At 54.2% G+C, this 26,132-nt stretch overlaps 3 protein-coding genes across 6 annotated transcripts in view; 2 read left to right on the top strand and 1 right to left on the bottom strand.

Moving 5' to 3' along the window:
- The first annotated feature begins 6 nt into the window (after positions 1 to 6).
- Positions 7 to 3,877, top strand: LOC103620488 (zinc finger protein 501). The gene is given in 3 exon segments (XM_017741260.1): positions 7 to 262; positions 870 to 876; positions 2,690 to 3,877. Coding segments are annotated over 3 exon segments (1,284 nt in total). The 5' UTR covers positions 7 to 173.
- A 30-nt stretch (positions 3,878 to 3,907) lies between these two features.
- On the top strand, positions 3,908 to 13,861 carry HMOX2 (heme oxygenase 2). Of its 2 annotated transcripts, none has more exons than XM_017741256.1 (6): positions 3,908 to 4,127; positions 9,263 to 9,365; positions 11,082 to 11,199; positions 11,455 to 11,946; positions 12,902 to 13,022; positions 13,104 to 13,861. In XM_017741256.1, the coding sequence occupies exons 2-6, from the start codon at positions 9,286 to 9,288 to the stop codon at positions 13,226 to 13,228; spliced, it is 936 nt and encodes a 311-aa protein (XP_017596745.1). In that variant the 5' UTR covers positions 3,908 to 4,127; positions 9,263 to 9,285; the 3' UTR covers positions 13,229 to 13,861. The 2 variants fall into 2 exon arrangements, with proteins under 2 accessions (XP_017596745.1, XP_017596744.1); XM_017741255.1 differs by lacking the exon at positions 3,908 to 4,127 and adding an exon at positions 4,633 to 4,794.
- Positions 13,862 to 14,219: 358 nt separating this feature from the next.
- Positions 14,220 to 26,132, bottom strand: part of CDIP1 (cell death inducing p53 target 1) — a 19,739-nt gene continuing 7,826 nt past the window's right edge. The window contains exons 1-6 of one of the 3 annotated variants that reach the window (XM_017741259.1): positions 22,276 to 22,703; positions 17,478 to 17,576; positions 16,796 to 16,894; positions 16,263 to 16,409; positions 15,743 to 16,007; positions 14,220 to 15,498 (exon numbers count right to left, since the gene is read on the bottom strand). In XM_017741259.1, the coding sequence (XP_017596748.1) occupies positions 15,387 to 15,498; positions 15,743 to 16,007; positions 16,263 to 16,409; positions 16,796 to 16,880 (609 nt within the window). In that variant the 5' untranslated portion in view covers positions 16,881 to 16,894; positions 17,478 to 17,576; positions 22,276 to 22,703 and the 3' untranslated portion in view covers positions 14,220 to 15,386. Of the gene's footprint in view, positions 15,499 to 15,742; positions 16,008 to 16,262; positions 16,410 to 16,795; positions 16,895 to 17,477; positions 17,577 to 21,989; positions 22,250 to 22,275; positions 22,704 to 26,132 lie in introns of those variants that run through there. The other 2 variants (XM_008639068.2, XM_017741258.1) reach the window with 2 other exon arrangements.

Below are 26,132 nucleotides of genomic sequence, written 5' to 3'. Positions count from 1 at the left end.
TGCCCCCCTGACCTGGGCAGCCCCGCATTCCCTCCCCGCGGGTCCGCAGCCGTTCAGGGGGCCTGGTTCAGGTACCCCCGCAGAGACGCCCCTTGCTCGGTCGGGTAAATCCTGGCCCGTCTGAGCCGTCCCGTGTCTGCCCCCCGGAGCAGGTCCCCTGAAAGGAGCTGGAAATGATTTCCCACGTGCATCAGAAGAAGGAACTGTGGTTCTCCCACCTCCGTGCCTACCGAGGGAAGACCGAGACAGTGCTGAGCAGCAAGTAAGTGGATGGTACAATCATAGAATCATTAAGGTTGGGAGAAGCTCACTAAGATCATGGAGTCTGACCATTAACCCAGCACTGTCCAGTCATCTGTGAACCTATCGGTGAGAAAAACTGCTCCAGGATTCCCAGACCCTACCAGAATGCAAGGGATTGGTGATACCAGGATGGACCACAGTCCTCCCAGTGATCCTTGGCAGCAGCCAGTGCTGGGTCCCAGAGAAGGCAGACAGGCAGTGGTGTGTTCCTGGATGCTTTCCCAGGCCCTGACACTCTGTGACTTCAGAAACTCCTGAAGCAGACATGCAATGTCTCAGTATCTCACAGCTCTCTCTGTATTTTCTTGCTATCTGAAGTTGTGCATGTTTTAGCACCCATGACAGCTTGCAGCCAGTAGTTCCACAGCATATTCAGCTGCTTTTTGAGTTGCTGCCTTCTTTAGTTTGCTTTGAAGCTGCCTTCTAGTAGCTCACTTCATGTCACTTGTTCTTAATTCAGAGCAGATGGTACAGGAGGGATCTCCACCCACCCCATGGGCCACTTGTGGTTTTATAGTCTTCTGCAATACTCCTATCAGCTGTACCCTTTATCTCCAGTGCAGAAGCTGTTCTGTGCCTTTTATTATTCATGTCATGCTCTGTATCTCCCTCAGCTCTACTGGAATTTCTCTGAAATGGAGGATCCATCCCTGCCCTTGCACACAGTCAGGCTGTGGGGTTTGAGCTGCAAGGGCACAATTACATTCTCTTTATTCTCTGTTTTTCCCTAATAATCATTAACATTTGATGGGCTATTTTATGAGCCTAGGAGCTGCAGTTTTCATCCATCTGCTCTAACTCCAAGGGCCTATTCCAGAATGGTATCAAGAACATCCTAGGCTCATCCTGGTAGAGAGGCTGTTCCCCTCTGCACTTCTTTGTTTACAGTGCAGTGAATGTCCTCTGTCATTCCCCTGTCACCTGGTTGGTCAGTATCATAAGGCTCTGATAGAGTTTATAATCAGTCTTTGAATAACAGAATGATAAGCACCTCCCCTTCCCCTTCCTTCCCACCTCATGAGGGTCATTCATCCCATAGCAGCTGTTTCCTTACCAGTTTTGGTGAAGGAGGAATGTCTCTGGGAATGACTTTGGACTCCAGATCTCCCTTTTGCTAAAATTGGTGACATCTCTAAAGAGCCCCAAGTGGGTTCTCTAGAGAAAGAGATCCAAGGGTACATTTAAGGTGATATTTAGGTTTTTTTCCCAATGTCTGCACTTACTCTGATTACCTGGAGCTTGACTTGGAGCTTAGGGCAGTCTTGGGCATATCAGTGGCTTGAGCATCAACCCAAATTGGCATGGGCTGAGGAAGAACCACACTCTTCCTTTCTTGCTTGCTTATTAATTTTTTGCCAGTTCAGCCTTACACTTCCAGTATGAATTCCTGAGCATTGTGAACTTATTATCCTTTCACTTAAAACACCTCCAGTGAGGTCCTGTCATCATGATTTTTATCAAGCCCTTTACAGACAACAGCAACAGAACAACTTCCCAAGCTCCAATACCTGCTCAGTAAGTCTGACCCACAGGGCAAGGGCTTCATGTCCTTATGCTGTCTTTGGATATCCCCCTTCTCTTTTCCTCCAGATCCCACCTGGATGGAGTAGCTGGAGACAGATGGCTATCAAAGTTCCAGTTTCTGTTGCTCTCATGGAACAATTTTAAGGAGAACTGTATGAAATGTCAATGTCACACCAAGCTACTGTAAAAGGCATCTCAGGAGTTCACTGTGAAATCACATTGTGATGTTTCCTTACCTGCCAGAAAGAGGAAGATCAAATGTGTACTTCTATCATTTAGGCTGTAATTCTGGACTCTCCTTCCTTAGTTCTGCCATGACTCTCCTGCTCCAAGACAGCACTTCCTCATCCCAGTTCTGCATGCTCTCCCATGCACCCATGGGAGCATAAAGTTGCCTTTCTTCTGCCTTTAAGACTGGCATAAGCCATGTTCGAGGTGTCTGATATTTCATCCCTTAGGGACAGCGTCTCCTTTGGGAGTGTCTCTCTGCAGCAAAAGATCAGGGATGTTGCATTTGTTCTGCTGAGGAGGACAGTTCTTTGTGGCACTTCTGTGACTCCCAATTCAGCTTTTAATAACTTTTCAGATATCCTAGAAGAGCATCCATCTTTCCCATTCAAGCACTAAGCTTTTACCTCTAATATGCCAATAATTTCAGTGGATTCAGGTTCTGTCAGAGCACACAGGACTGTTCTCAGGGTTTGTTCCTGTGAACATACTGAGAAATGCACTGTGTAGTTTGGAGGGAAATATCAGAACTTTCTGTAAGAGTCAGTCTGGTGAATTTTTAGAATTTGATCCCTTTTGATTTCCCCTGTCTAAAGTTTCCTGTCTGTAACTTCTCTCCAGATTCTCATTGCAGCTGAAGATGGGATTGTGAGCAAAAAAAGAGAAGAATCCCCACCAAGGCATCCCTGGGCCAGCAAAACCTGAGGTTTCACTTGCAGGACTCTCCAAGGAGAACAATTCCCAGAGTCCTGCACAGGACCGAGTCATCCCACACAGGTCAGAAAGGGTTCAGAGACCTCTGGAGAAGAGGCAAAGCCGAGTGATGCTGTGTGGGAAAAGTTTCAGGAAGCTGCCAGATGTTATCCAGCAGAGAAATTCCTCTGTGGGGAGACTGATGATATGTGGGGACTGCGGGAAGAGCTTCCGTGTGAGTTCCAACCTCGTCCAGCATCAGAGAATCCACACTGGAGAGAAACCCTTCTCCTGCACCGAGTGTGGGGAGCGTTTCCGGCAGCGATCCCATCTCATCCAGCACCAGAGGATCCACACGGGAGAGAGGCCCTACGAGTGCTCCGAGTGTGGAAAGAGCTTCAGCGTGAGCTCGAAGCTGCTCCGGCACCAGGTGACCCACACCGGGGAGAAGCCCTTCAGGTGTGCTGAGTGCGGGAAGAGGTTCTCTGGGAACTCCCAGCTGGTGCAGCACCGGCGAGTGCACACCGGGGAGAGGCCCTACACTTGCAGCAGCTGCGGGAGGAGCTTCAGCGTGAGCTCGGCCCTGGCGCGGCACCGGCGCGTCCACACCGGGGAGAAGCCCTACGGCTGCACCGAGTGCGGGAAGAGCTTCAGCCAGAGCTCCGAGCTCATGAAACACCAGCGGGTACACACCGGGGAGAAGCCCTACAAGTGCTCCGACTGCGGGAAGAGCTTCAGCGTGAGCTCGGCCCTCATCCAGCACCGCCGGTTCCACACGGGCGAGCGCCCGTACGGGTGCTCCGAGTGCGGGAAGAGCTTCACGGTGAGCTCCCACCTCATCCAGCACCGCCGCTTCCACACCGGGGAGCGCCCCTTCGAGTGCACGGAGTGCGGGAAGAGCTTCCTGTGGAGGTCGGCCCTGCTGCGGCACTGGCGGGTGCACAGCGGGGAGCGGCCGTACGCTTGTGCTGACTGTGGGCACAGCTTCAGGCAGAGCGCGCACCTCGCCCAGCACCGCCGCACCCACACCGGCGAGCGGCCCTACGCCTGTGCCGACTGCGGGAGGGGCTTCGCCGTGAGCTCCGCGCTCCTGAGGCACCGGCACGTCCACAGGGCGGTGGAGTCCTAGGGTCCGATCCCGGTGTCTCCGTTCGCTCCATTGACTGCCCTGCTCGCAGGGTGGGAAGGCACTTTCTTTTAGGAGAACGAGTCCTAAAGGAGAAAAGTGCAAATAGGGGAGAGTCAGTGCGAAGAGCTGGAGGTCTGGAGAGGAGCGTGGACACAGCAGGGGAAGTTGGTGGTGTTCGGAGGGAAAGCTCTTGTGAGAGAAAGAAGTGCTTTGAAAAGGCTGGAATGTGCTTGGTGTATTTCAGAGGAAGGTAAATGACTCTGTGCCCACATCTGGACAATTAATAGAGTGAAGCACACAGACCATCTTAGAGCCCGCAACACTCAGTCAACAAAAGCTCCTGATCTCTGTGTTCAGAGGCGCTGAGCTCCCTCCCTCAGCCCGCGGGCTGGGGCCGCAGCATAAAGAAGCCCAAGGCCGGGTGCCCTCAGCCCCCCGCGCTGGCTGTCCGTGTGTCCCTCCGGCCCTACAGGGGCTGTGGGGCGGCAGCTGCGCTGGGTGCGGTTGCTGCAGCCGCCAATAAAGCCGCCGGTGCCGCAGCGCTGCCGCCCTCTTTCCTTCTCCGCCGCCGTTTCCTCCCGTCCCGGCGCGGCGCTTGCGCATGCGCGGATTTGCGCTCGGGCCGGCCCTCCGGGGGCGGGGCCTTGCCTGGCACCGGCCAGGTGAGCGGGGGGCGTGGTCAGAGTGACGTCTCGGCCGCCTCCACCAATTGGCGGCTTCGGCGTGTGCGCGGCCGCGCGCGCCGGCCGCCTCCAGAGGGGGACCCTCGCCGCCTTCACCAATGGCCGGCGCGTGCCCAGCGCGGCTCCTGATTGGCCGCGCGGTGCCCTCTCGCCAATAAATCCCGGCCGGCCGCGCGGGGCCTTTGTCTCGGGCCGGGGCTGAGGGCGGCGGCGGCGGCGGTGGTAGCGGCAGCGGTGAGTGCGCGGCGCGTCCCCGTGGCAGCGCGGCCGGGCCCGCGGGCTCTCCCCTCCCGTGGGACTCACGCTGCGGGGCTCTGGCCGCTCCGGCGGCGGGTGGGCCGGGAAGCCCTCCTGGACCGCCTCAGAGCCTTGTTTCCCTGCCGCGGACCGCCGGGGCTGTCGCGGCTGGCATGACCGCCCTGTCCCGGCCCGGGACGCCCGGGCCCACAACTCCCGCCCCCGAGCCGTGTGCCCGTGCGGGGCTGGGCGCTGCCAACCTGCCGGGCCGGCCCTTGTCAGCCCTCCCTGATCCTGCCCTGTGTCTCCGGGGGCGTGTGCCAGCACTGGAGGCCCCAGAGCCCCGCAGTGGCTCTGCGCGGCTGCTCGTGAGCGACGCCCGGGGCTTCGGGGACAAGAGCCCTGCGCTGCGTGCTCCCGGTGGTGACGGGGCCGCTTGGCTTTCCTTGGCCCCGCTGAGCTCAGAGAAGCGCTTGGAGAGCAAAGGGCTGTTGCTGTCCCTCCTTTTCTGCTATTGGCAGTTTTCCTATTCAAGCCTCTGCATTGCACAGATCAGCCCTAAGTGCCCGTCACTGGCGCTGCTTGGCACGTCCTGGGCACAGCTGGCGGCGTGCTGGGACAGGCAGGGCAAGCGCTGGCTCTCCCCAGAGCAAGGGCTGTTCGGTATAATCGTGTGTCTGTCACAATGTGTTCTTTCTCACCCGAGATCCAACCCTGACTTGCCCCTTGGCTGTTCTCATAGCCAGGGTGAGAAAATAGGTTCTTGATGGGCTGCCTGACACAAGGGCCACCACTAAAGGGCAGAACTGAACAAGGTCTTTGAGCTCACCAGGAGCTTCCTTTGGTCAGTTTGTTGAGGTGCTGGGCTGCAGCTCTGGAAGACAAAAGTAGCATTTGTGTGTGCACTGCTAGAAGTGTCTCAGACTTGAATTACTGCCTAAATTTAGACTGTGTCTAGGTGAAATCTTCAACCTACCTGGGATCAGGTAATGCGGTAATTTAGTCTGTGAGGCTTCATTTCCAGCAGCAGTCAGTGCCAAATCCCCCTCAGAAGGAGATGAGAATCTCTCCTGCTGGGATTGCCAGGTAACCTCTGGGATGATTCTTCAAGCCTCTAGGCCTGGAGTTCTGAGCTTTGTTTCCGCTGCAGTGATGGTCAGGTAGGTCCAAACACACTCTGAGCTCTGTGTGTGGGGAAATGCCTTGAAGTTGCATAAAAGTTAAACAGCAGATACGAACTCTGTACTGCCTGGGTGTTTGTGAGTTGCCAAACTTCTCCTAGAGTGCCCAAGTAGAGCCAGGACTTCCAGTCCTCCTTCCCTGCAGCAGCAGTGGCTTCTTCCTTCAAAAGGCATGGGATTATTGGGATTAAATGTCTTCCTACCCTGAAAAGAACAGCTGTGCAGCTGGGTGAGGAGATGTGTGTAGGGACGAACTGCACAAATCTAGATGAGGTAGAGGTGCTTTCTCAGGGGATTTGAACAGTCCCTGGGAAAGAGCTGTTTGGAATGCTGAGGTGTTCTGTACCAAACCTCCTCCCCACTCTCCAGCCCTGCTATCCCAGCTGGTAGCTGTTGGATTGCTCCCAGGAAGGCTCTGTCTGGGCACTGGGAGGTACATGTTTACCCTGAACAGCAGCCAGGTCCTGGATGAGCTGAGCTCCCTGCAGCAAATGATATGACATTCCAGCCTCTGCAGAGGAGGAGGCAGCTGCCTGAGCCTCCTCCTTGGTGTGTGGGACATGCCCCCTTTCAGAGGAGCAGAGAAACCAGGGCTGTGACCACAGACTGGGGCTTGCAGTTGCCAGTTTTTGAGTAAAAGAGACGGTGTGTGGTGGTATGAGACACAGTGGCTCTGATTGCCTTTCCTCCCAGTTCTGCAATAATCCAGCACTGGGAAGGATGGGGTTGGTTTGTGCTGACTCGTCTTGTTGGGGAGGTGTCTGTGCTAGAGACTGTATCAGGAAAAATCTGAGTGTCCACGTTTTCCTGCACGTGTTCTGCCCTCGCCTGGGGCTACAGGGACTGGTGTTACCACTGCCCTGCCCACTGCCATGGGGAGGAACTTGTCAGGCTGAGCCCTGCAAAACCCACTAGGGGAGATAAAAGTCTGAGAGTGCGCCAAGGGCCTTCAATGACTTTTTGGATGCTAATCCCTGCTCCCAACAGCAGACAGTGCTCCTGGGACAGTCATCCACCATTCCCATTAGTTGTGCTTCTGTAACACTAGTAACAGGGCTGGGTGAAGGCTCCTGAGACCCCACAGGGTCCCCTGTGTGACATGGAGAACCAAGTTGCTGTGTGAACATGAGCATGCTCAGGGGGTGGGGTGGGAGTGGAGGCTCTGATGGGTGAGCAGATGTGATGATCTCAGGGCCATCTGTGTCTGGCCATTGGGAGCCTTGAGCCATTGCTGCTGTTGACCACTACTTTCTGAGGCCTGATCTGCTGTGTTCCTTTGGACTGGATTTGGTGTCAGCCTCCAGGCCTCTCTCAAGGGATCAGTGGTGCTCAGGTGCTCTGTAGCTCTGCTCTCACCTGCTGCTTTGTACCGGTGGCTGTTGCAGGTGTGTGGAGACAGCACACCTCACCTCCAGGATTCCAGCTTTCTGGGAGTATAAGATAAATTGGAACTAGTTTGTCTAGTTTCCTTTTGGAATTTGCAGCTCTTGAGAAGGTCCTGGCCTGCCATGAGCAGAGCAAGCAGGCAGGGTGTCACAGAGCTGGTGATCTGCCTTGGCAGGAGGCCAGTGGGCTCTTCCTCCTGTACCCACAACAGGCTCCTGACTGAGCTCAGGTGGGTCATTTGCCTCTGTGCTTTGATGTCCCTTCCCCACAGTGGGCATTTCCCAACATCTGAAGCTGTGTGAGAAGTGAAGATGTGTCCTTGAGTTGAGCTGCCTAGTGAGTGATCACATAGGCAGTACAGCACCTGAAGCTGGTTTCTGCCCTGACCTTTATCCTGGGGTGGGTGGAGAGGCTGCACCATGCCATGTCAAGGGAGGGGTGATGAGAATGTAGGGCTGCCATCCCAAATGACCCTGAAGGACTTCTGTCCCAGCCCTGGGGTCCTGGCATCACAAAATAATGCATTTGGTCTGTCTTCCCTCGGGGAAGACTCTGTCCCAGGGAACATAAAGACTGTGTGATCACAGGGAAAACCTTCACCTGGTGACAAGTCCCCCAGACCAGGTGCTGTGCCTGAGCTGGGGGGAGCCTTGTGCTGCACCTGAGGATGGGGCTCAGCCCCAGTTCCTGGTTGGAGTGTGAAGAGCACTGAGGGTGGCTGTGAAACAGGGCTTAGAAACTCTGGGGTGAGGAACTGGAAAGCAATTGATTTGTAACTGGTGTGCTCGTGTGAGCTGGGGCCCAGCAGTTGCTGTGCCTGTGCTGACAAGCTCGAGGCAGCTGCTTGTTGGTTCTTCCAATCCCCAGCCGTGGGCTGAGCAGTGAATCCATGGATGCAGCCTGGCAAGGGGGGCTGAACTGAAGTGGGGAGCATGAGGGTTGTTCTCTTGGTGAGTGAAGAGCCAGCATCAGCTTAGCTCCTTGGTCCCAAGGCTGCCTGTAAGGTGGTGGTGTTGCTCTGCACAAAGCTGATTACAGGTCCATTTTATAAATGAGATGCCTGGATTTCTGTGCTCAGCCAATGTAATCCAGGTGTGTCTTGGTCCTGCCTCTGGGTAAGGCTTATGCATCTTGTTACATTAAAGGAGATTTTATTTCCTTTTGCAAAAGAGGAGGGGAAACCCAATTACTTGTGGGATTTGAAGTAAACTCTGCCAGGCAGGAGAGGAGGGTGTGAGTGGGAGCAGGAGCTGTCTGCAGCTCACTCTGCTTGGAGAGTGGCTCAGGAAAGGCAGAGCAGTGAAATCTGCCCCTGCTTTGGAAGTTCCTCTATTCTGTCACAGAGAATGTTCTTGTTTCCCGTGTGAGCTCCCTGACTTCAGCACTCAGCTGGCCTAATTCACTACTTTCTTCCAGGGAAGCTTTGTACTGCTGTGGAAATGTAGCTTGTTCTTCCTCCTGAGTGAAGGAGAGCGGCTTCCCTTTCCAGTTACTCTGCTTGGAGTGTGACATTGGGGAAATACTTGGTAGCACCAGGGGAAAGCAGCCAGCTCACAAGTCCAGTGCAGGTTCCCAACATGGAGGTCTCATCTTCAGCCAGGAGCCATCCTGAACTGGGAAATGGAATGCAGGCTGCTGTGCTGTAGGTCTCCTCTGAGGTTAATGTTTTGTGAACTGGGTGTCAGTGTTGAGGCTCACCTGAGGTAGCTGAACTGAACAGGCAAATCTGCTTCCTTGGAAGTGCCTGGTGTGAGGTGGAAACAGCCAGAGGCTGCTCCTCGCTGCCCTGCCTGGTGGAGCTGCTCAGAGAGCTCCTTGCTGGACTGTTCAGCATTTCGCACCCATCCCTTTGCTAAGGCAGCTTCCCCTGAAAACCCCTCTCTGATTTTGCTTTTCAGACTGATCCCCAGCAGTGATCCCAATGCCATCAGCCGTGGAGAGCCCGGAGGGGGGAGAGGAGGACATCCTGCGCTATGAGGAAATAGAAGGTGACCCTGTCAGGTGAGTTCTGTCCTACACAATGGGACAAACACAACCTTGGGCAGGGCAGGAGATCTTCCAGGTAAAGGAGTGATCCTTCTCATCTGAAAGAAGTGAGGGACCCCAATAAGTGATTAATCAAATGTGCTGTGAAATCTCTTCAATCAAACTGTACTGTAAGGGTGGAAGGGATGGGAAAGAATGATCTGGCAGGGCTGACAACACAGTTTTTTTTAGTCTCTACTATCAAAGTTACATTTCAGAAACACTTCAACTATTTGGCAGTTGTGTTTGTGTCTTCCTGGCCAAGGGGAGCCAGTTTTCCATGGCCTACTGGGCAGGCTCATGTGATAGCAGCTTCTTGTTTTGAAAACTGACTCCAGAGGTGAACTCAGCTCTGGTGAACTCTTGTCTTTGCAGAATACCCAGGTCTAGGCAAGGACATTTTCTAGGAGGTTACTTTAAAAAACAAATTCACACACATGTTCTAAAAGCCAAGGTTTCAGACTTGGAAAACAGGAAGGGTGACTAGGGTCACCTAGAAGACCTAGACAGGCTGGTCAACTTCTTTGACTTGACAGGCTCAGCTTCATGCAGAGTTAATGTTTCCTGGCTTTCCTGGCACACATAGTAGGTCTGGAGTGTTCAAAGTCTCTCTTAGAGCTAACACAAATGTGTTACCTGCAGCAAACTAGTGATAAAATCCATAAGGTATGCTTTGACATGATTTGAGTGAGTGTATGTGTTGGTACTGTACCAGTGTCCTGATACTGTACGTGGTTGTAGCCAGGTGGGGGTTGGTCTCTTCTCCCAGGCAACCACTAACAGAACGAGAGGATAAGGCAGTCTTAAGCTGCACCAGGAGAAGTTTAGGTTAGACATCAGGAAAACTTCTTCCCTGAAACAGTGATTGGGCACTGGAATTTTCTGCCCAGGGAGTTGGTGGAGTCACTGTCCCTGGATGTGTTTAAAAAAAGACTGGATGTGGCACTAAGTGCCATGGTTTAATTGATGAGGAGGTGTTAGGTCATAGGTTGGACTTGATGATTTCAAAGGTCTTTTCCAAACTAGTTCTTTCTGTGATTCTGTGTCCAGGTAGGTGCAGTACTTGTAGTCTAAAATCACAGATTTTAATGTTTTGGGTCCTTATTAAAACAAGACACCTTGTGGAAACTTGCAAAACCAGTGTAATTCGGGAGAAAGGAACTTTTTAAGGGTGTTCTTGCCCTGTTTTGCCATTCAGCTCTTATCTCTTCTCCAGCAGTTGATATCCAAGTTGGGAAAGCTGGGGACCTGCCTGTGCATGCATTTGCTCCCACCTGAGCCTTCTTTCTTCTCCAGCAGCAGATGCCACCAAGGCCCCCATGCCCTTGAGCCTGCCCTGATAGTCGCTCCCCATATGCTTGTGTAGTGTTGTTGGGCTACATGGATGAGAAGCAGAAGTCATGGTGCAGGGATCAGAGGGTCCTTGGCAGTTGCTTCAGCATCCTGGGCCAGAGCCCCTGGTAAGCCCCAGCCTGCTTGGAGTGGCGAGTATGGTTGGCACATGGGCTGCTGCCAACCTGCTGCTTCCTCCAGCAGGTGCCAGGTCAACCTGTGGGGTGGCCTGAGGGTCCCAGCTTTTATATTCTCTGAACTGGGATGGTAGAGAGTGGGAGATCCCTCCAAACACAGCAGGGATAAACTCATTGCTGTGTGTGGCAGCGGGGTGAAAGGAGCTCTCCTGTTTGCCTGCAGCCCCATGGACCTTTCAGAGCTGCTGAAGGAGGGGACAAAGGAATCGCACGACCGTGCGGAGAACACTCAGTTTGTCAAGGACTTCCTGAAGGGGCGGATCAAGAAGGAGCTCTTCAAGGTGAGTGTTGCTCTGCTCCCCATCTCTTTGATGTACCCAGTGACTGATGCAGACTCAAGGCAGAGCCCCACAGCCCTGGGGGTGTTAGGGCGGTAGATAGAGCAGAGCCTTTGCTCCTTCCAGCAGTGCCTGCTGGTTTTGTGCCGGGCCTGGGGGTTTCCTCTTGTTTACCCCAATTCCATGCAGGAGTAGTCATGAGATGAGCTGTGCCCATCTAGTGACCAGCTTCTCACATGAGCTGTGCTCTGTCCATAGCTGGCCACCGTGGCCCTGCACTTCACCTACTCTGCTCTGGAAGAGGAGATGGATCGCAACAAGAACAACCCAGTCTTTGCTCCTCTGTATTTCCCCGTAGAGCTTCACCGGAGAGAAGCGTTGGCCAAAGACCTCAAATATTTCTATGGAGAAGACTGGAAAGAAAAGATCCAGTGTTCAGAGGCAACTCAGCAGTATGTGGACAGAATCCATCATGTGGGACAACACGAGCCAGAGCTTCTGGTGGCTCATGCTTACACACGCTACATGGGGGACCTCTCAGGTGGCCAGGTGCTGAAGAAGGTAGCCCAGAGGGCCCTGAAGTTGCCCAGTACTGAGGAAGGGATCCAATTCTACATGTTTGACAACATTTCCAATGCACAGAAGTTCAAGCAGCTTTATAGGGCAAGAATGAATGCTCTGGACTTCGACAAGAACACCAAGGAAAGGATCGTGGAAGAGGCCAACAAAGCCTTCAGATTTAACATGCAGGTACTAAACAAATCCCTTGAACTCCTGTATGTGTAGGTGCTGCAGCTTTTTAGGTCTGGCCCAGGTTAATTCAGACATACCACTCACCCAGGCAGTGGTCTGGGGCTGAGACCACCACAGCCCCTCCTTGAGGAGTTGGGATTCTAGTTGAACTAGCTCTTTCACTAGCTTCTGGAGCTGCTGTCAGGCAGGAATTCCTCCCATTCTCCAACACCACAGCCAAGCCCTTTGATTAAGGCAAAACTAGTATGACTTCAAGATTCCCATGGGCTGTGTGGCTGCGAAGCAGGGAGGGGAGCAGAGCTCTTGGGCCAAGACAGCCTCAAACTTTGAGTGTGTTGCGTCACCCTGGTGACAATTCATCTCCTGTCTCAGGTCTGACTTGTTGCTCTGTGGTCAAAAATGTCTGGAGCCTCCTGTTCCTCCCATAGCATTTGCCTCTCATCAAACCTGACTGAGCTGCTGCTTGCCCCAGGGAATGAACACAGATTTAGCTACTGGATGGAAGTTTTAATCTTGTGCTTGTAGCAGGTCAGTGTGATTTAAACTGGCCAGAAACATGGTGAGGTGTGGTTGGCTCCTTTGTCAGGATCCTTATGGAATCCCGTGGCAGTGAGAGCGGCTGCCTGACCACTGCAGGAGCTGGGATCCTCCAAGGGTCTGCAGCAGGGAGGGGAGAGCCTGTTGCCTCACACTCCCACCCACAGCAGGCTGGGAAGTGAGCAGCAGGGTGGTGCTGCCTCACTCCTGACTGGATGCTCTTGGGATGGGCTGTGCCTTCCTGGAGTTGCAGTGTGTGTCAGGTGTCACCACAGGTTTGCAGTGGATGCCCTGAAAGGTGTCTGGGGACAGGGAAGGAGGAGTGGTGCTTGCTTGTTCTCCAGATGATTCCAGGGGTCTGGCTGAGAGCTGCCTAGCTCTGCCTGCTTCACATGCTCACTGTTACCCCTTGCAGGTGTTTGATGAGCTGGACAAGATTGGCAGGTCGCTGGCAGAAGAAGCCCAAGATGGAGGCTTTCCAGTCCATGACGGAAAAGGAGACATCCGCAAATGCCCTTACTATGCAGACAAACTGGGTAGGTGGTGGCAACGAGAGAGCTGCCATGGGCGTGTGGCACAGGACGGGCAGTGCTAACAGTACTTTCTGTGTCCTGCAGGCACGGCAGGCCCTGGCTGCCCCTTCCATGCTGCTGTGGGCCTGGGCAGGGAGCCCCTGGTGCAGCTGGTGCTGGCAGCCTGCGTGGCCGTGGCAGCAGGAGCTGCAGCCTGGTACATCCTGTGACAGGAACAGTGTGGCTCTGCTCGGGGGCAAGGGGAGAGATGTGCCCTGCCTGTTTTCAGACCTTTCTCTTGCTGGTGGTGAGTTGGCTGCAGAGTGGGAGTAAGGAAATAAACAGGAATCCTGCGGGATTGTCCAAGCCTCCTCACACACCGCTGTAACACAACGTCTTTAGCTGACTAGTGCACAGGACTGGCTGGTGCAAGGGGGTGAGGATTCCACTGCATCACTGCCCTGCCCAGGCTGGGGCAGCTTTTAAGGCTAGAGATGTCCTGTCCTGTCCTGGCAAAGGCTTCACATGCTTGGCTTTTCATCTCCATCCCTGGAGCAGTGTCTGGAGGGAGTTTCCCACCCTGGGTTGCAACTGCAGAATGTCATCAGCATTTCAAGCGACGAGCACTTGCCTTCCTACCCTGAGAGCTGAGGCTGTGCCATGGGGCTGTTATCTCAAAGGAGTGTCCCGTGTGGAGGGATGTCCTAGGAACTGTCTGACTCCGGTTGGAGGGAGCTCCCTGGGGCTGGGGGCAGGACCATGGTCGGGTATGGAGGTGACAGATGTATATTGTGCAACTTTGGGGTTGAGGGTTGGTTGTTGGTTATTTTTCCTTGACTGGAATAAAAAGTTGCAATGCTGTAGCTGGGGGAAGCCAAAAGCGTATCACTGTGAGAATGGGGAGGGGGCTAATGGGAGGAGTGCAGAGTCCCACACTGTTTCACTTGTCTCTGACTCATGCAGTCCCTGAGGAAGTCCTGCCCTAGCACCCCACGGTCCCTGCTGTAGCCCCTGGGGTTTCCTTGTGTGGATGCCCATTGCCCTGCTCAGAGGACACAGGGTTTGGGGCTTACCTGTGTTGAGGGGGTTCCTGGTTGGGTAGGGAAGCTGCTGCTCTTCCTCCTATGGTTGTTACTGCTGTACCCCCACCCTGCCCTCAGCTCCCCTGCAGGCACATCTGCTGTGAATTTTGAGCAGGAGCAAAGAAAAGATGTACACGAGTACAGGGTCTGTTATTTATTTACATAAAAACACAGACTAGTGCCACAGTTCCACCCCATAGCAAACAGCAGCTGCCTGTGCAGGCCAGGCTGTGTTTGCAGACCTGTGTACTGAGAGACCCCCCCCCCCACTGCGCTCTGGGAGCTGCAGGGGCAGGGGAGGGAGGAGCAGTCCTGAGAGGCTGAACTTGGCTCCCAGGTCCTCTTGCCCCTGCTGTGGGAGTGCTGCTGGCAGCTCCTGTCGCTGCCTGCTTGCCCCTTCCTTCTGCCCCAAATGAGTGAGCTAAAAATACCCCCTACACTCACATGCAAGGAGGACCCTACAGACCCTGCCAGGCCCAGGATGTGGCTCCAGAGCTGCGGCCTGGTAACAAACTCCTCTACTCTACGTGCCGGGCAGCCAGGACATGCCGGGTGCAGTTTTGGCGCTCAGGTTGCCCGTGGGGGCGAGGGCTGCTTGGGGCTGTCCCTGCCCCCAGAGCCGTGGTGGGGCTGGGAGGAGGCGCATGCAGCTGGAGTGGCCACCGGGCAGGACGGAGGTGCTGATCAGGGTGCAGTGCTGCGGCCGGGCCCCTCTCCGTGCTCAGAGGCAGCTCTGCCTCTTCTTGGGAAGGGGCTTTGCCACAGGGCTGGAGGGGGCTGTGAACCACACTGAAACCTGGTGTGTGGCACTGCCCTCTGTCTCTTGCCACTGAGCCCCTTCCTAAAAGTGCCACAAAGGCTGTGCTGCATCCCCTGAGGACACCATGGGCTCCTTGGGTTCCCCTCCTGGGCTCATCCTGCAGCCGGGCACCCCCTGCACTGTGGGACTGGGGTGGGCACCTCCAGCAGCTGTTACCCTTCCCAGGGTTGCTCCAGGTGAGAGGGGCCTCGCTCACACCCCAGAGCATAATGGGGTGCAGAGTGATGCCCCCCACTCCTGCGCACTGCAGGGCATCCCCCACACAGCGTCCGGGGCCTGGGCCCACCTCCCCTGTGCACCAGTGTCACCAATCCAACTATTCCCAGTGAGGAGCAGAGCTGGGGGCAGGTGGTGGCAGCTCTGCGCGGGAGGGAGCCGGGGATAACACATACACACCACCGGCGGGGGAAGCGAGGAGTGATGCACACGCGGAGACGGACGGCAGCGGGACAGCGCCGGTGGCATTGCAGTGGCTCCAGGGTGCCGTTAGCACATGCGCTTGTACGTGTAGATATAGGCCTTGCAGTTGGGACACGTGTGTGTCACGTCCTTGAAGTCATCGAACAGGCAGGGGATCAGGCAGCAGCAGAGATCACACCTAGAGCACAGGGAGAGGCAGAGATGCTGAGCTGGGGCAGCCCCTGAGCACAGGGATCATTCTGGGCCATGGGCAAGAGATGTGAGTAATTGTAGGGGCTGTCACCCCAGGAACCCCTCTGCTGCTCCAGTGCCATCTCTGTGCCAAGGACCCCACCATGCCCAGCCAAGGCCACCAGCACTGGGGCTACCAGGACCAGGCTGAGCACCCACCACGAGGCCCCAGCGCTGCTTGCAGCACCTACCCCACGAAGCAGCAGAAGAAGCCAAGAAGGAAGCTCATGAGCCCAATCTCGTAGGAGATCTTGGTGGTGATGGCTTGCTGGCAGTGGGGACACACCGTCTGCACAGGGGCACCCTGGAAGATCTCCCCCTGCAGCACTGTGACTGTGGTGGCAGCTCCCGGTGGGACGAGCACTGTGGCTGTGTGGCCACCAGGAGAGGGGTAGGGGCCTGGGGCAGGGTAGTAGCCCATGTTGGGGTGAGGGCCTGGGGGTGGGTAGTACCCTGCTGTGAATGAGAAACATGAACAAGTGAGCACCTTTGTACATGGCAGGAGAGGCCAGATCCTTACGGGAGAGGCCCCCACCCTTTGAGTACAGGCTTGGGGCCAACCCTGCTACAGGCACTGTACCCCCCACCCCATCCCAAGGAGCCTCGCTGCAAACCCCAAAAGGCAGCCCCAATCCCCTCTTTTGTCCCCCCATTCCCCGGGGCACCAGGAAATACGTGCTGCTGTGTCGCCCAGCCCTGTGCAGGACTCACCTGGTGGCACATAGGGCCCAGAGCCATCCGTGGGCATGTGGGGGGGCACGAACCCTGGCTGTGAGGGTGGCTCATATGGGGGGGGTCCAAACTCAGGAGGGGGGATGGGAACCCCCTGGGGCTGTCCCACCACTGGGGTGACACCCTCTGAAAGAAAACACAGAGTCAGCAGCCAAGGAGGCAGCAGAGCTGAGGGGAAGATGGTGTCCTGGCTGTGTGGTCAGGGCATCCACCCCAAGAGGGAAGGGAGACAAGAAGCAGGGGGCACCCCCTTAAGCCCCATCCTCTGGGCCACAAGAAGCCCAAATTCACCCCACAGCAGGAAGCAGTGCCAGGCTTTGAGCTGGGAGTGCTTCCTGCTCTTGTCACTGCCCGTAGGACCCCTCCTGCCTCCCGCAAGGGTGACATGGGGACAAATGGAGCCAGGCTGTGAGGAGAGGCCACAGCCAGGGCAATCCCAGAGAACCCACGCTGCCTTGGGTCCTGTCTGTTTGGCAATGTCGCCCCTGAGCAGCTGGGACACCCCCCAGTACCTGGTGCAGAGGGTGGGCCGTGCTTCTCTTCTATCAGCGGTGCTGAGGGGCCCCCCGGATAGGGTGGGGGTGGGTCGTTGGACATGGCTCCAGGCAGCCCTGCAGGGACAGAAGCCTTTAGGTGACACCAGCCTTTGGTGCCACAGGCACATGGAGCTGCATGGTGCTTGGGGACGGAGGTGACAGGTAATGGGGGAGGCCAGGGCTGGTGCCACCACTGCACTGGCCTCAGCTTCCCCCCCAGGCAGAACCAGGGGTACAGCCCCAAAGCTGGACAGGCTGTGACCAGGCAGCAACTCCAAGGTGTAAAATCTTCCTCCATGGGCCTTCCCTGTAAAGCCCACCTGGTGCACAGCAGCTTCTCAGGGCAGCTCTGGACTGCGTGGCCACACTCCAGGGCAGTGCTGGGCTGGGATGTGCTGTGCCAAGAGCCTTGGCTGCATCACTGGGGTACCACAGGTGGGGAAGAGCTGCCCACAGCCCCACACCTCCACCCTCAGTGACACAATGCTGTGCCCCAAGGGATGGCAGGACCACCACCGCAAGCCTGAAGCACAAACTCTGGGACAGAGGGTACAAACCCACAGAGCATTTCTAAATAAATCTCTAAATAAATCCAGTGAGTTAAGGTAAGGCCATATTTAACAGCTGGAGCTGTTATTTCACATGGAGTAAAATATACCTGTCCTCTTCCCCACAGCAACAGCTCAGAGGCCTTGACAGCTGAGAGAAGCAGCTCCTCTGAGCAGCGTAGTTTGGAAGGCAGCCTCTTCCACTGGATCTGTGTAAAAGAAGATGGCAAGTCAATTACAGAGATGGAGAGGAGTCACAGCTGCAGCACTGTCTTGGCCGCCCTGCCTCTCCCCGGGGCAGGAGCCTCCCCATGTGCCCCCTCAATGGCAGGCATGAGGCTCTGTGTCCTTGGCACGTGGCAACTGAGGCTCTGTGTCCTTGGCACTGGCACCCTGAGATCCAAGGAAGTGCAACAACACCAAGAAACCTGATTGCCCTTTTCCCACCGGCTCAGTTATAGCTGGTAGGATGTGACTAAATTGGAAAATACAAGTGAGAGGCTGCTCACTCAGTGCTTGGGACAGCTGCCATCAGGCATGGGACAGGGTGACACTGCTGTGAGAGCCCAGGGAGCAGTGCTGGGAGCTCCATCCTTCACCCCAACAGACCAGGAGCAAATGTAGCCCTGCTTGTCCCGCTTGCTGGCACCAGTGTCACATGCTGGGCAGCCTGCGCAGAGCACGCCAACCTCCCCAGCACGGCACAGCATGCACAGGCACCAGGCCAGGCAGCCAGTGCTGCCCCAGGCCTGCATTGCAGGTGTGCCCACAGAGGTGCCTGTGGGGCTCAGCCACCTCCACCTGCAGCTGCCGGGTCAAGCAGAGCTAAAGACTTGGCAAGCAAGGCAGGAAAACCCATCCCTCCCTCACCTGCTTGGCTTTGCTTTATTCTACTCCTTTTTTCCCAGTTCACACTCCCTGCCACCAAGCAGCCTCCTGCAAGGTAACAGGAAATCTAATCGGTCCCTGGAGGAGCACCATCACCTGTTGCTGCTCACGGAGGAGCACACTGATCCCCCCAGGAGCCCAGCAGATTCCTGACAGGCACAGGGTCTCCCCCAGGAAGTCCGTATTTCCTGACTAGAATTTCTCCCCCAAGGTCTTGAAGTGGTGTTGCAGCCACATAGCTTCAAAGAATAACACCAGGGTAGCTGGGGGTCATCTTCCTCCTGCTTTTTACTCCAATTTCTTCCTGAACAGCCCAGGGAAGCAGAGTTGCCATGGCACAGAGCATTTCCAGGCACACTGCAGAGCCTGCCTTCTCCTTCAGTGACCTACAAAGCTACAAACTGGGCCGGTGTTTCTTTTAGCTCAGTGGGGATGTGAAGAAAAGGAGGATTTATTCTTCTCAAAGTAGGCAACCACCCCACCCTGCGCATCCAGGAGCCTCAGACTTTCCCGTCCCCATGCCTGCAGGGGTTCTGGATGAGGCCAGCCCAACTGGAGTCCTTACCTGGGGACATCAGCCTGCCAGGGAGCTTTCCTGGCCCTCACAGGCCAACTGAACCCACAGCTTTTCTAACATAATAGATCTCCTCCCATTCCCACTCAGATGCTGCTTTCCCATAATGTAACATCTTTCAACACTCCCCAGCCTCACTCCCCCCATCAAAGCAGCTGGCAAGAAAACATAGGAGAGGAGGAGTCCTCCACCAGCCACTCCACCAACACCCATCAGATGAAGCAACAGCCCCAGGGTGAGCCAGCCCGTGAGGGAATGGCAGCCACAAGGGTGACAGCCCATGGATCCCAGAGCCACACATGCACTGGGATGAAGGAAGCTGTGGGATGCAGGGCTGTTCTGCTCGTGCTTGGCAGGCTCAGTTGCTCCTAATGCAATATTCTGCTTATTAAGAGAGATCTGTAAAGAGTAAGATGTTGGCTGTGTGCCCTTCCCAGGAGGAAAAGAAAGCCTGTTGCTTTTAAGCCTCTTAGAAGCTGTTTCTCCTGTGCTTTCTTTCATCTTAATGTGAGCAGCACAAAACCCAGCCCACTTCCAACAGAGAGCTCTGTGGGAAACGAGAGGGCACTCGGCTTCCCCTTGGCACTGGGCAGGAGCTACCCCAGAGCACCCCTCACTACCCTGGCACCAACAGCCCTGCAGTATTCCAAGATTACCAGGTTTAAGTTCAAGATCTGATGGAATCGCCAATGTCTTGTGCAGGTCCTTTGGAGCAAGGACACACTGCAAGATCCTAAGACTCAAAAGGAGCTGGTTATCATAGAAGGATGGAGATAGGAGATGCTATTTCCAGCTAAAAATGCAGATTAGCTCTTCTCAACTGGAAGAACAGCTTTTACCGGTTTCCTCTGCAAACTAACGACAGAGGGTAAATCCACTATGGAATCAGAATCATTACAAGCACTGCTTCCATTAAACACAGAAGATGGGCAAAGGACACCCATGCCCCCAGGGAATCGATATTTGCTAAAGAAAATGAGAAGATTCCCATTAACCTGCTGGGGCACAGCAGTGTGACAGACACAACCAGGACAGCACAGCTCCATCGCAGCCCCCAAGCAGAAAGGGCTTGGCCCACCCTGGCTGTGGCCTCAATCCGTGTGTCCTCCCCTAACTCTGTGCTCCCTGATCTCATTCCAGGCAGCTTTTGGGTGAGAAGAACAAAACCATCCTAGGTCCCCTGTCCAGATCAGAGGTGTAACTCTCAGCCCCAGGAGGTCTGTCTGAGGCTTCTCACACATCGAGCACAGCCAAAGCGCCGTGGGGCAGCACATAACCCTGCCTGTGGAAACACAATGCTTTCTAATCTGCCTCCTTCCTGTGCTCAGCAACTCTGCATCCAGTTAATGAGGGACTGTAGAATCCTAGAATGGTTTGGGCTGGAAAGGACTTTAAAGCCCATCTCATTCCAACAGCCTGCCATGGGCAGGGACACCTTCCACCAGACCAGGTTGCTCCAAGCCCTGTCCAACCTGGCCTTGGACACTGCCAGGGATCCAGGGGCAGCCACAGCTTTTCTGGGCAACCTGTGCCAGGGCCTGCCCACCCTCCCAGGGAACAATTTCTTCCCAATTTCCAATCTAAACCTGCCCTCTGTCAGGGTGAAGCCATTTCCCTTTGTCCTGTCATTCCAGGCCCTTGTCCAAAGGGCATCGATCAATACCCTGAAGCCCCTGGTTCCCATTACTGACATGTTCAAAACTGATAGAAAGCAGCTTCCAGCAGTGATGAGAGAAGCTGATATGTCAGGGTCCAGTGTCCCATGCGGGCTGTATTCCCTCTGTTACATCGCTGCAGAAACAGTTTGGGATTCAAACACTGCAAGAGGAAAGGTCTGCACATCCCACCTGCTTTCCAAACAGGTAAGGTGGGCACCACTCATCAAAAACAACTGGTGTGCAGTGGGACCAGGGAATATCGTGCCACCAGAACAGGTCCTAACACCAGAAAATAGATAATGCCACAGAGAGGACAGCCACAGATTAATTCCTCCACTGCCTAGAGACACAAAGATTTGGTCTGCTAATGCCATTCTTCCCCAACAGCAACTGTTTGTGCTTCAAGCTGCTTCCTCCTGGATGAAATCTCCACAGGTGAGACAAACCTGGCAAGGGCAGAGCAGATGCTGGCAGATCCAACTCACGTGCAAGCCCTGATGGTGCAGTGCTGGCCCCGGCAGCTCTGAGTCAGCCTCACAGCCCCACTGAGATCCATCCCAGAGGCCAAAACAGCCTGTGCTGTCCTTGCTCCTGCAGCACTTATAACTGAGACCCACAGCAGCTCAGCTTTGTTTTCTCTATGGGAGCAGTGGCTCCAGCCACTGAGACAGGAAGCAGCGTTTGTTCATACTGAACCACATTCAGTGACATGAACACTTCAATAGCTGCTGCTGCACACTTTTGGAGCTCTTCCTCCACAAAAAAAAAAAAACCAAAACCTTCTGATATTTGAAAAAAGAAAAAAAACACACTAAAATTCAATGAATAAATAAGAGAAAATATACGAGCACTTTCAGCTTCACTGCACATCAAAGAGATGCAGATTCCAATTTCCAGGCTTTTGGAAATACAGCTTTAAATGCCAAGAGTTCTGAAGACGCTGGGCCCTCACTGAGCCCAGCACCCTTCCTTTAGAAACAGGAACAGCATTGTGGCCAACACCATCCCAGTTTTCCTGACCCCAGGAAAGATACCCATGTGCCACAGGCTATGTGCTCCAGAAACTGGGAAATACCGAGACTACCAAGGGGTATGGGCACAAAAGGCAGATCACATGCTGGCAAAATGTCATTTGAGGCAAAGTCTGTTACTCTTCAAAAGGGGCTTTAGGGGCAGCAAGGAGGGAGAACCGAGCAGGGTGTGCTAAGGGGGGCAGAGCCATACCCTGACTGTGGCAATCCCAATCACCCTCCTCCACAATGGCATTTCTGAGCGGCAGCCTGGAGCTGCATGTTCCCTGTGTTACACCTGTGCCCAGAGCTCACAGGGATGTTGCCCTCTCCCTGGGCTGTGCCCAGAGCTCACAGGGGTGTTGCCCTCTCCCCGGGCTGTGCCCAGAGCTCACAGGGCTTTGCCCTCTCCGTGCTCATGCCCGCTCGCACACAGTTCACAGGGATGTGGCTCAGCTCCCACCGCACGCAATCCCACCGGACAGCTCTTACCTCCAAAGGAAAGACAGCAAAAACCTCTGCTGAACACGCAGTTATCAGTGGTTATTTCTGCCTGGTTTTTATGCAGAACAACAAAAAGATGTTTTCCCTGCAAACGGGCCAAAGCTCCCCCTCAGCTTTGCCTCTTCCCATGCGCATTTGCTGCCTCCAGCCTGCACACCACCTCCCCAGAACCAGGAGGGGAGGAATAAACAGCACAGAGTGCTTCAGCCTCCTTCAGAAAGAGGATGTCCTGGCAATCCTTGACCATGTACCCGCTCCTTTACCCGCTGTTAACCTTGGCAGCACCTCCTCAATTCCTCATCCCGGTCCTGGACAAGGCAGCAAGAGGGCGCATGTCTGCAACGCTCCGCAGGCGCCGATGGAAACGGAAACCCAAGTGAAGGACTGAAGGAAAGGTCTGTTCTTTTTCTGAGCAACTCAGCTGTGTTTTCCCAAGTCCAAGTCACTGCCAGAGAGCGCAAACCCACTGTTCAGGAACATTCAGGCTGCTCCCAGAACAGCAGATTTCTCCCACACTTCTGCACTAGGATTTCAGCTGCAGAAAACTGCTTCTTCCAGGAGGGTCAGGCTGTTCCTTCAGTGCGGGCACAGAAAGCTCAGCTGGCAAGGCAGGCCAGCAGCTCTCCTTTAAAACAAAGGAATGCTGGAGAAGAAGGTTTTTCACCATTCAAACCAGGTATGTCACACAGCCAAAGCTCCCTGCTCTGCTCTCCAGTATGTGAATCTCCAGAGGAGCATCCCCATTGCAGTTGTTTACCTGGGGACCTTGGACATATCGTTTGACCTTCTGTGTGCCACCGTCACCCAGCAGACAAATCACCTCAGAGCAGGATCCTTGCTGGGAGCCAGGTGCTGTATCCAAAGCAAGATCTCTCAGGGCATTAAATCCAAAGCACAATCAGATAATCTCCACAGCACAGCCCCGGCTCAGCTGTCCTTGGCCAGAGATTCAAATTACCACTTCCAGCAGCTCCTCCGCATGGGTATCAGGAAAACCAGACACAAAATCCTCCCTGCTTAAGACAAGGAGGCTTTATCTGCAACACCCACAAAGGGTTACATGCAGGAGGAGCGCTTGCAGGACCTGCTGCTGCCTCTGGGATTCTCTCCAGTGCTATTCACCTCCGGATGGGCTGACCAAGCGCTCTTGGCTCTTCACACTGGGGCTGCAGAAAAAGCCTTGCCAGGACCTGGTTAACCTGAATATTTAAAGAAAAACCAGCCAAAATGAAAAGAACAAACTGGGGTAGTTCTTTCTGTCTGCTGTTGGCTCCCAAGACATGGCACGCGGCTGTGGGAAGCATCATGTGCTGGCAGAGCTCATGGTGACATCCAGGAGCCAGGAGGGGCTGCAAGGGAGGAGAGGTCACAACCCCACACTTCAAAACTGGACTCCAGCTTCCACGTGTCAGGACACTGGGGAAGGCTCAGGTGTACACAGAACACTCTGCACCACCAGGGCAGCTGAATTTGGCCCCCAAAAGCCAGTTTTCTAAACACGGAGCAAGCAGGGAGCACACTGCAGCCAGGCTGCCCCCAGGCTGCTACTGGCCCTAGAAAACCCACTCTCCCACTCAGGAAGTGCTCACTGTTCAGACCCTTCCAGCTGGTGTCCTGGCTGCAAAACACCAGGTGTGCTCATGGATGTGATTAAAAAAACATTAAAGATAAACCTGAGTTCCTCTGCATCCTACCAATGTGCTCCAGAGAGATGAGAAAAGGAGGGTGCTGCAAGCCAAATCCCTGGGGAAGCAGAGAGCTTTTCTGTGAGACTTTCACTGGAGTTCACAAAGAATCCAAGCTAGCACTTGATAACATCCATGGGAAAGCATCCAGTGATACCAGCAGCTGTTGCCTCCAGTCCTCTGTATCTACTTAATTTTCCCCAGGAGGATACATCCTGCATTACATCATCCCTTTGATATCAGATAATATCAGTGATAACACAACCTGCCAGAATCTCAAGCAACTAAACCCAACATCTACTCCAACACTGTGTTTTAAGGTAGCATCAAACACAACTGTGCCACAAGAGTAGCTGTTCATTTAAACAAGCAAACAAAAATACCCCAGCTCAAGAAGCTTAACAGCAAGCAGAAGCCTCAGGAGGTCGGGAGAAGCTCCACAGCTGCCAAGGACAATCACAGATCCGAGCTCACCTCTGACGGCAGCCCAGAACAGAGGCTTAAGGATGACTTAGGAAGGGATCAAAGGCAGAGATGTCAGTCCCTCCCACTCCCAGCACTCGTGGTTTTGGAGACTGGGCAGCCTGGAGATTCTCCATGGAGCATTCCCAGTCACCAAGTGCTGCCACAGCCAGAGCAGCAAGTTCTGCTCTTCAGTTACCTACACAAAAAAGCATCTCCTGCTGTCACCATCTGCTGCCTCCCATTTGGGGGACACCAGCACAGAGAAGGTGACTATACGAGTACACACTATGTCTCACAGCCAAACCCAGGGTTTTATAGATTCCCTTTCCAGCACTAAACTAAAAATATTTTATTTCTTTATGCACTCATTCTTTCACCTCTCCCTCCTTCTATAGAAATTTTTGAGAGAAAGTCAAATAACACAGCTACATCATTGCTGAATCAAACTGAGTAGACGTGTGACGTCCATTAAATGACACAGTGAGCTCCAAGGGAGGAGGAAATTAGAATCAGAGATGATCAGCACTTTTGCATTTCAGTTTCAGAATTAATCAGAGCCCAAGAGCACATTCAGAATTCCCGTGCAGATTTTGCAGCACAATGAAATAATTTTGAACATATTGGTGGTGATTCCAGATCCATTTTCAAGTGCTGTACAAAACATATGCCATGGTACTGATGTTCCCTTATCCTTAAGGAGAGCACCAGCTCACTGCAGGACTGGCTCCAGTCTCCAACATTAGCATTTCCCAGGCTCACAGATCCCCCTGCCTCGGCGCCAGAGAAGCTGCTGACATTCAGATTTAACAGTTACAATGTCACCTTGCACTTTTTTTGAGGACTAGTGTGAAGTGCTCTGTGTCACTCAATTTTATGTAAGGCCAAGGCTCACTCTCTGCAAAGGAGTGTGGTTTGGGGGTCAGCAGAATCATGTGTGTAAGGCCTGAGATCTCTTCTGAGTCCCACTGCCAACAAGGAGGACCCACATGCACCCAGAGATGTGCACTGAAAGAACTTTTCCATGCTGAAGCTGCTCGTATTACCACACTCACTTTCTTGCTCCCACAGAACTTCCCAGTTCCAGACTGGGACTTCTCTTGGAGTTGCCTAGGGCCACCAGCATGGGGCTGGACTGTCCCACGGCATTTGGACAGGAGGAGAGTACCTGGCACTGCCCTGATCCCAAGCCCAACTCATGTGAGCTGCTCAAAGACAGATGACAATGTCCCAGAAGGGAAAACCCTTGGATTAATCAACAGTCACTAAGTGTGCCCAGTGCTGGGCACCCCTGAGTCACACACAGCTCCTGCCATCCCCAAGTCTCCCTCCAGCTCCCACCAGGCTCAGCTAGTCCACACTGACTTCCAGGTCCAGTGAAGTCATTTTCACTCCAGGCATGACTGTAGTTTCAATTTGCAGCACCAGTTCCTGCCAACTCTTTCGTAACCCCTTCTCCAAAGCTCCTACTGAAAATCTAGGACAGAGCTGGACCCCGAGCAGCCCTAACACACACAACACCTCACCTCAGGTCCCTGCTCTAGGCTCTTCCAAACCCTTTCTCTGTCACAGCAACACCCCACTGCTTTGCTGCTCCATGAAAAGCATCGCTGGTCAGAGGGTTTGGAACAGTCCAGAGGCCGGGTCACTGCTCCCACAGCAGAGGATGGGACTGGGGAAGATTCAAGCCCATAATAGCAGGATGCCCTCAGGGCAGGTAAATAGCTCAGCTGCTCAAATCCTCTCCTGAGCCTGAGGAAGACGGAGCAGCTGCCACAGTTACTACACTAAACAAGCTGGGAACTATTTTCTCTCACATCAGAACAGCCCAGCAGGCAGCTCCAAACTGAGCTCCCACCATGCTAAACCATCCTGAATCATGGCAAGGAGAGTCTGAAAGGCTAAATTAACACTCCCTATGGCAGCCACAAGCTCTGGGGGAAACCTTCGTTCCCAAAACACAAATAGGCTCAGATGACACCTC

This window comes from Corvus brachyrhynchos, unplaced genomic scaffold (genome assembly GCF_000691975.1).
Source record: "Corvus brachyrhynchos isolate BGI_N302 unplaced genomic scaffold, ASM69197v1 scaffold58, whole genome shotgun sequence".
Classification (NCBI taxonomy): domain Eukaryota; kingdom Metazoa; phylum Chordata; class Aves; order Passeriformes; family Corvidae; genus Corvus; species Corvus brachyrhynchos.
The sequence above is the reverse complement of the archived record's forward strand: the minus strand, read 5'-3'. Positions and strand labels throughout refer to the sequence as shown.

Bases quoted from the DNA above. Each gene is read 5' to 3' on its own strand.
- HMOX2 (XM_017741256.1), top strand. From the start codon at position 9,286: ATGCCATCAGCCGTGGAGAGCCCGGAGGGGGGAGAGGAGGACATCCTG. The intron at 11,200-11,454 runs GTGAGTGTTGCT...CTCTGTCCATAG, and splicing joins TCAAGAAGGAGCTCTTCAAG to CTGGCCACCGTGGCCCTGCA. The intron at 11,947-12,901 runs GTACTAAACAAA...TACCCCTTGCAG, and splicing joins CCTTCAGATTTAACATGCAG to GTGTTTGATGAGCTGGACAA.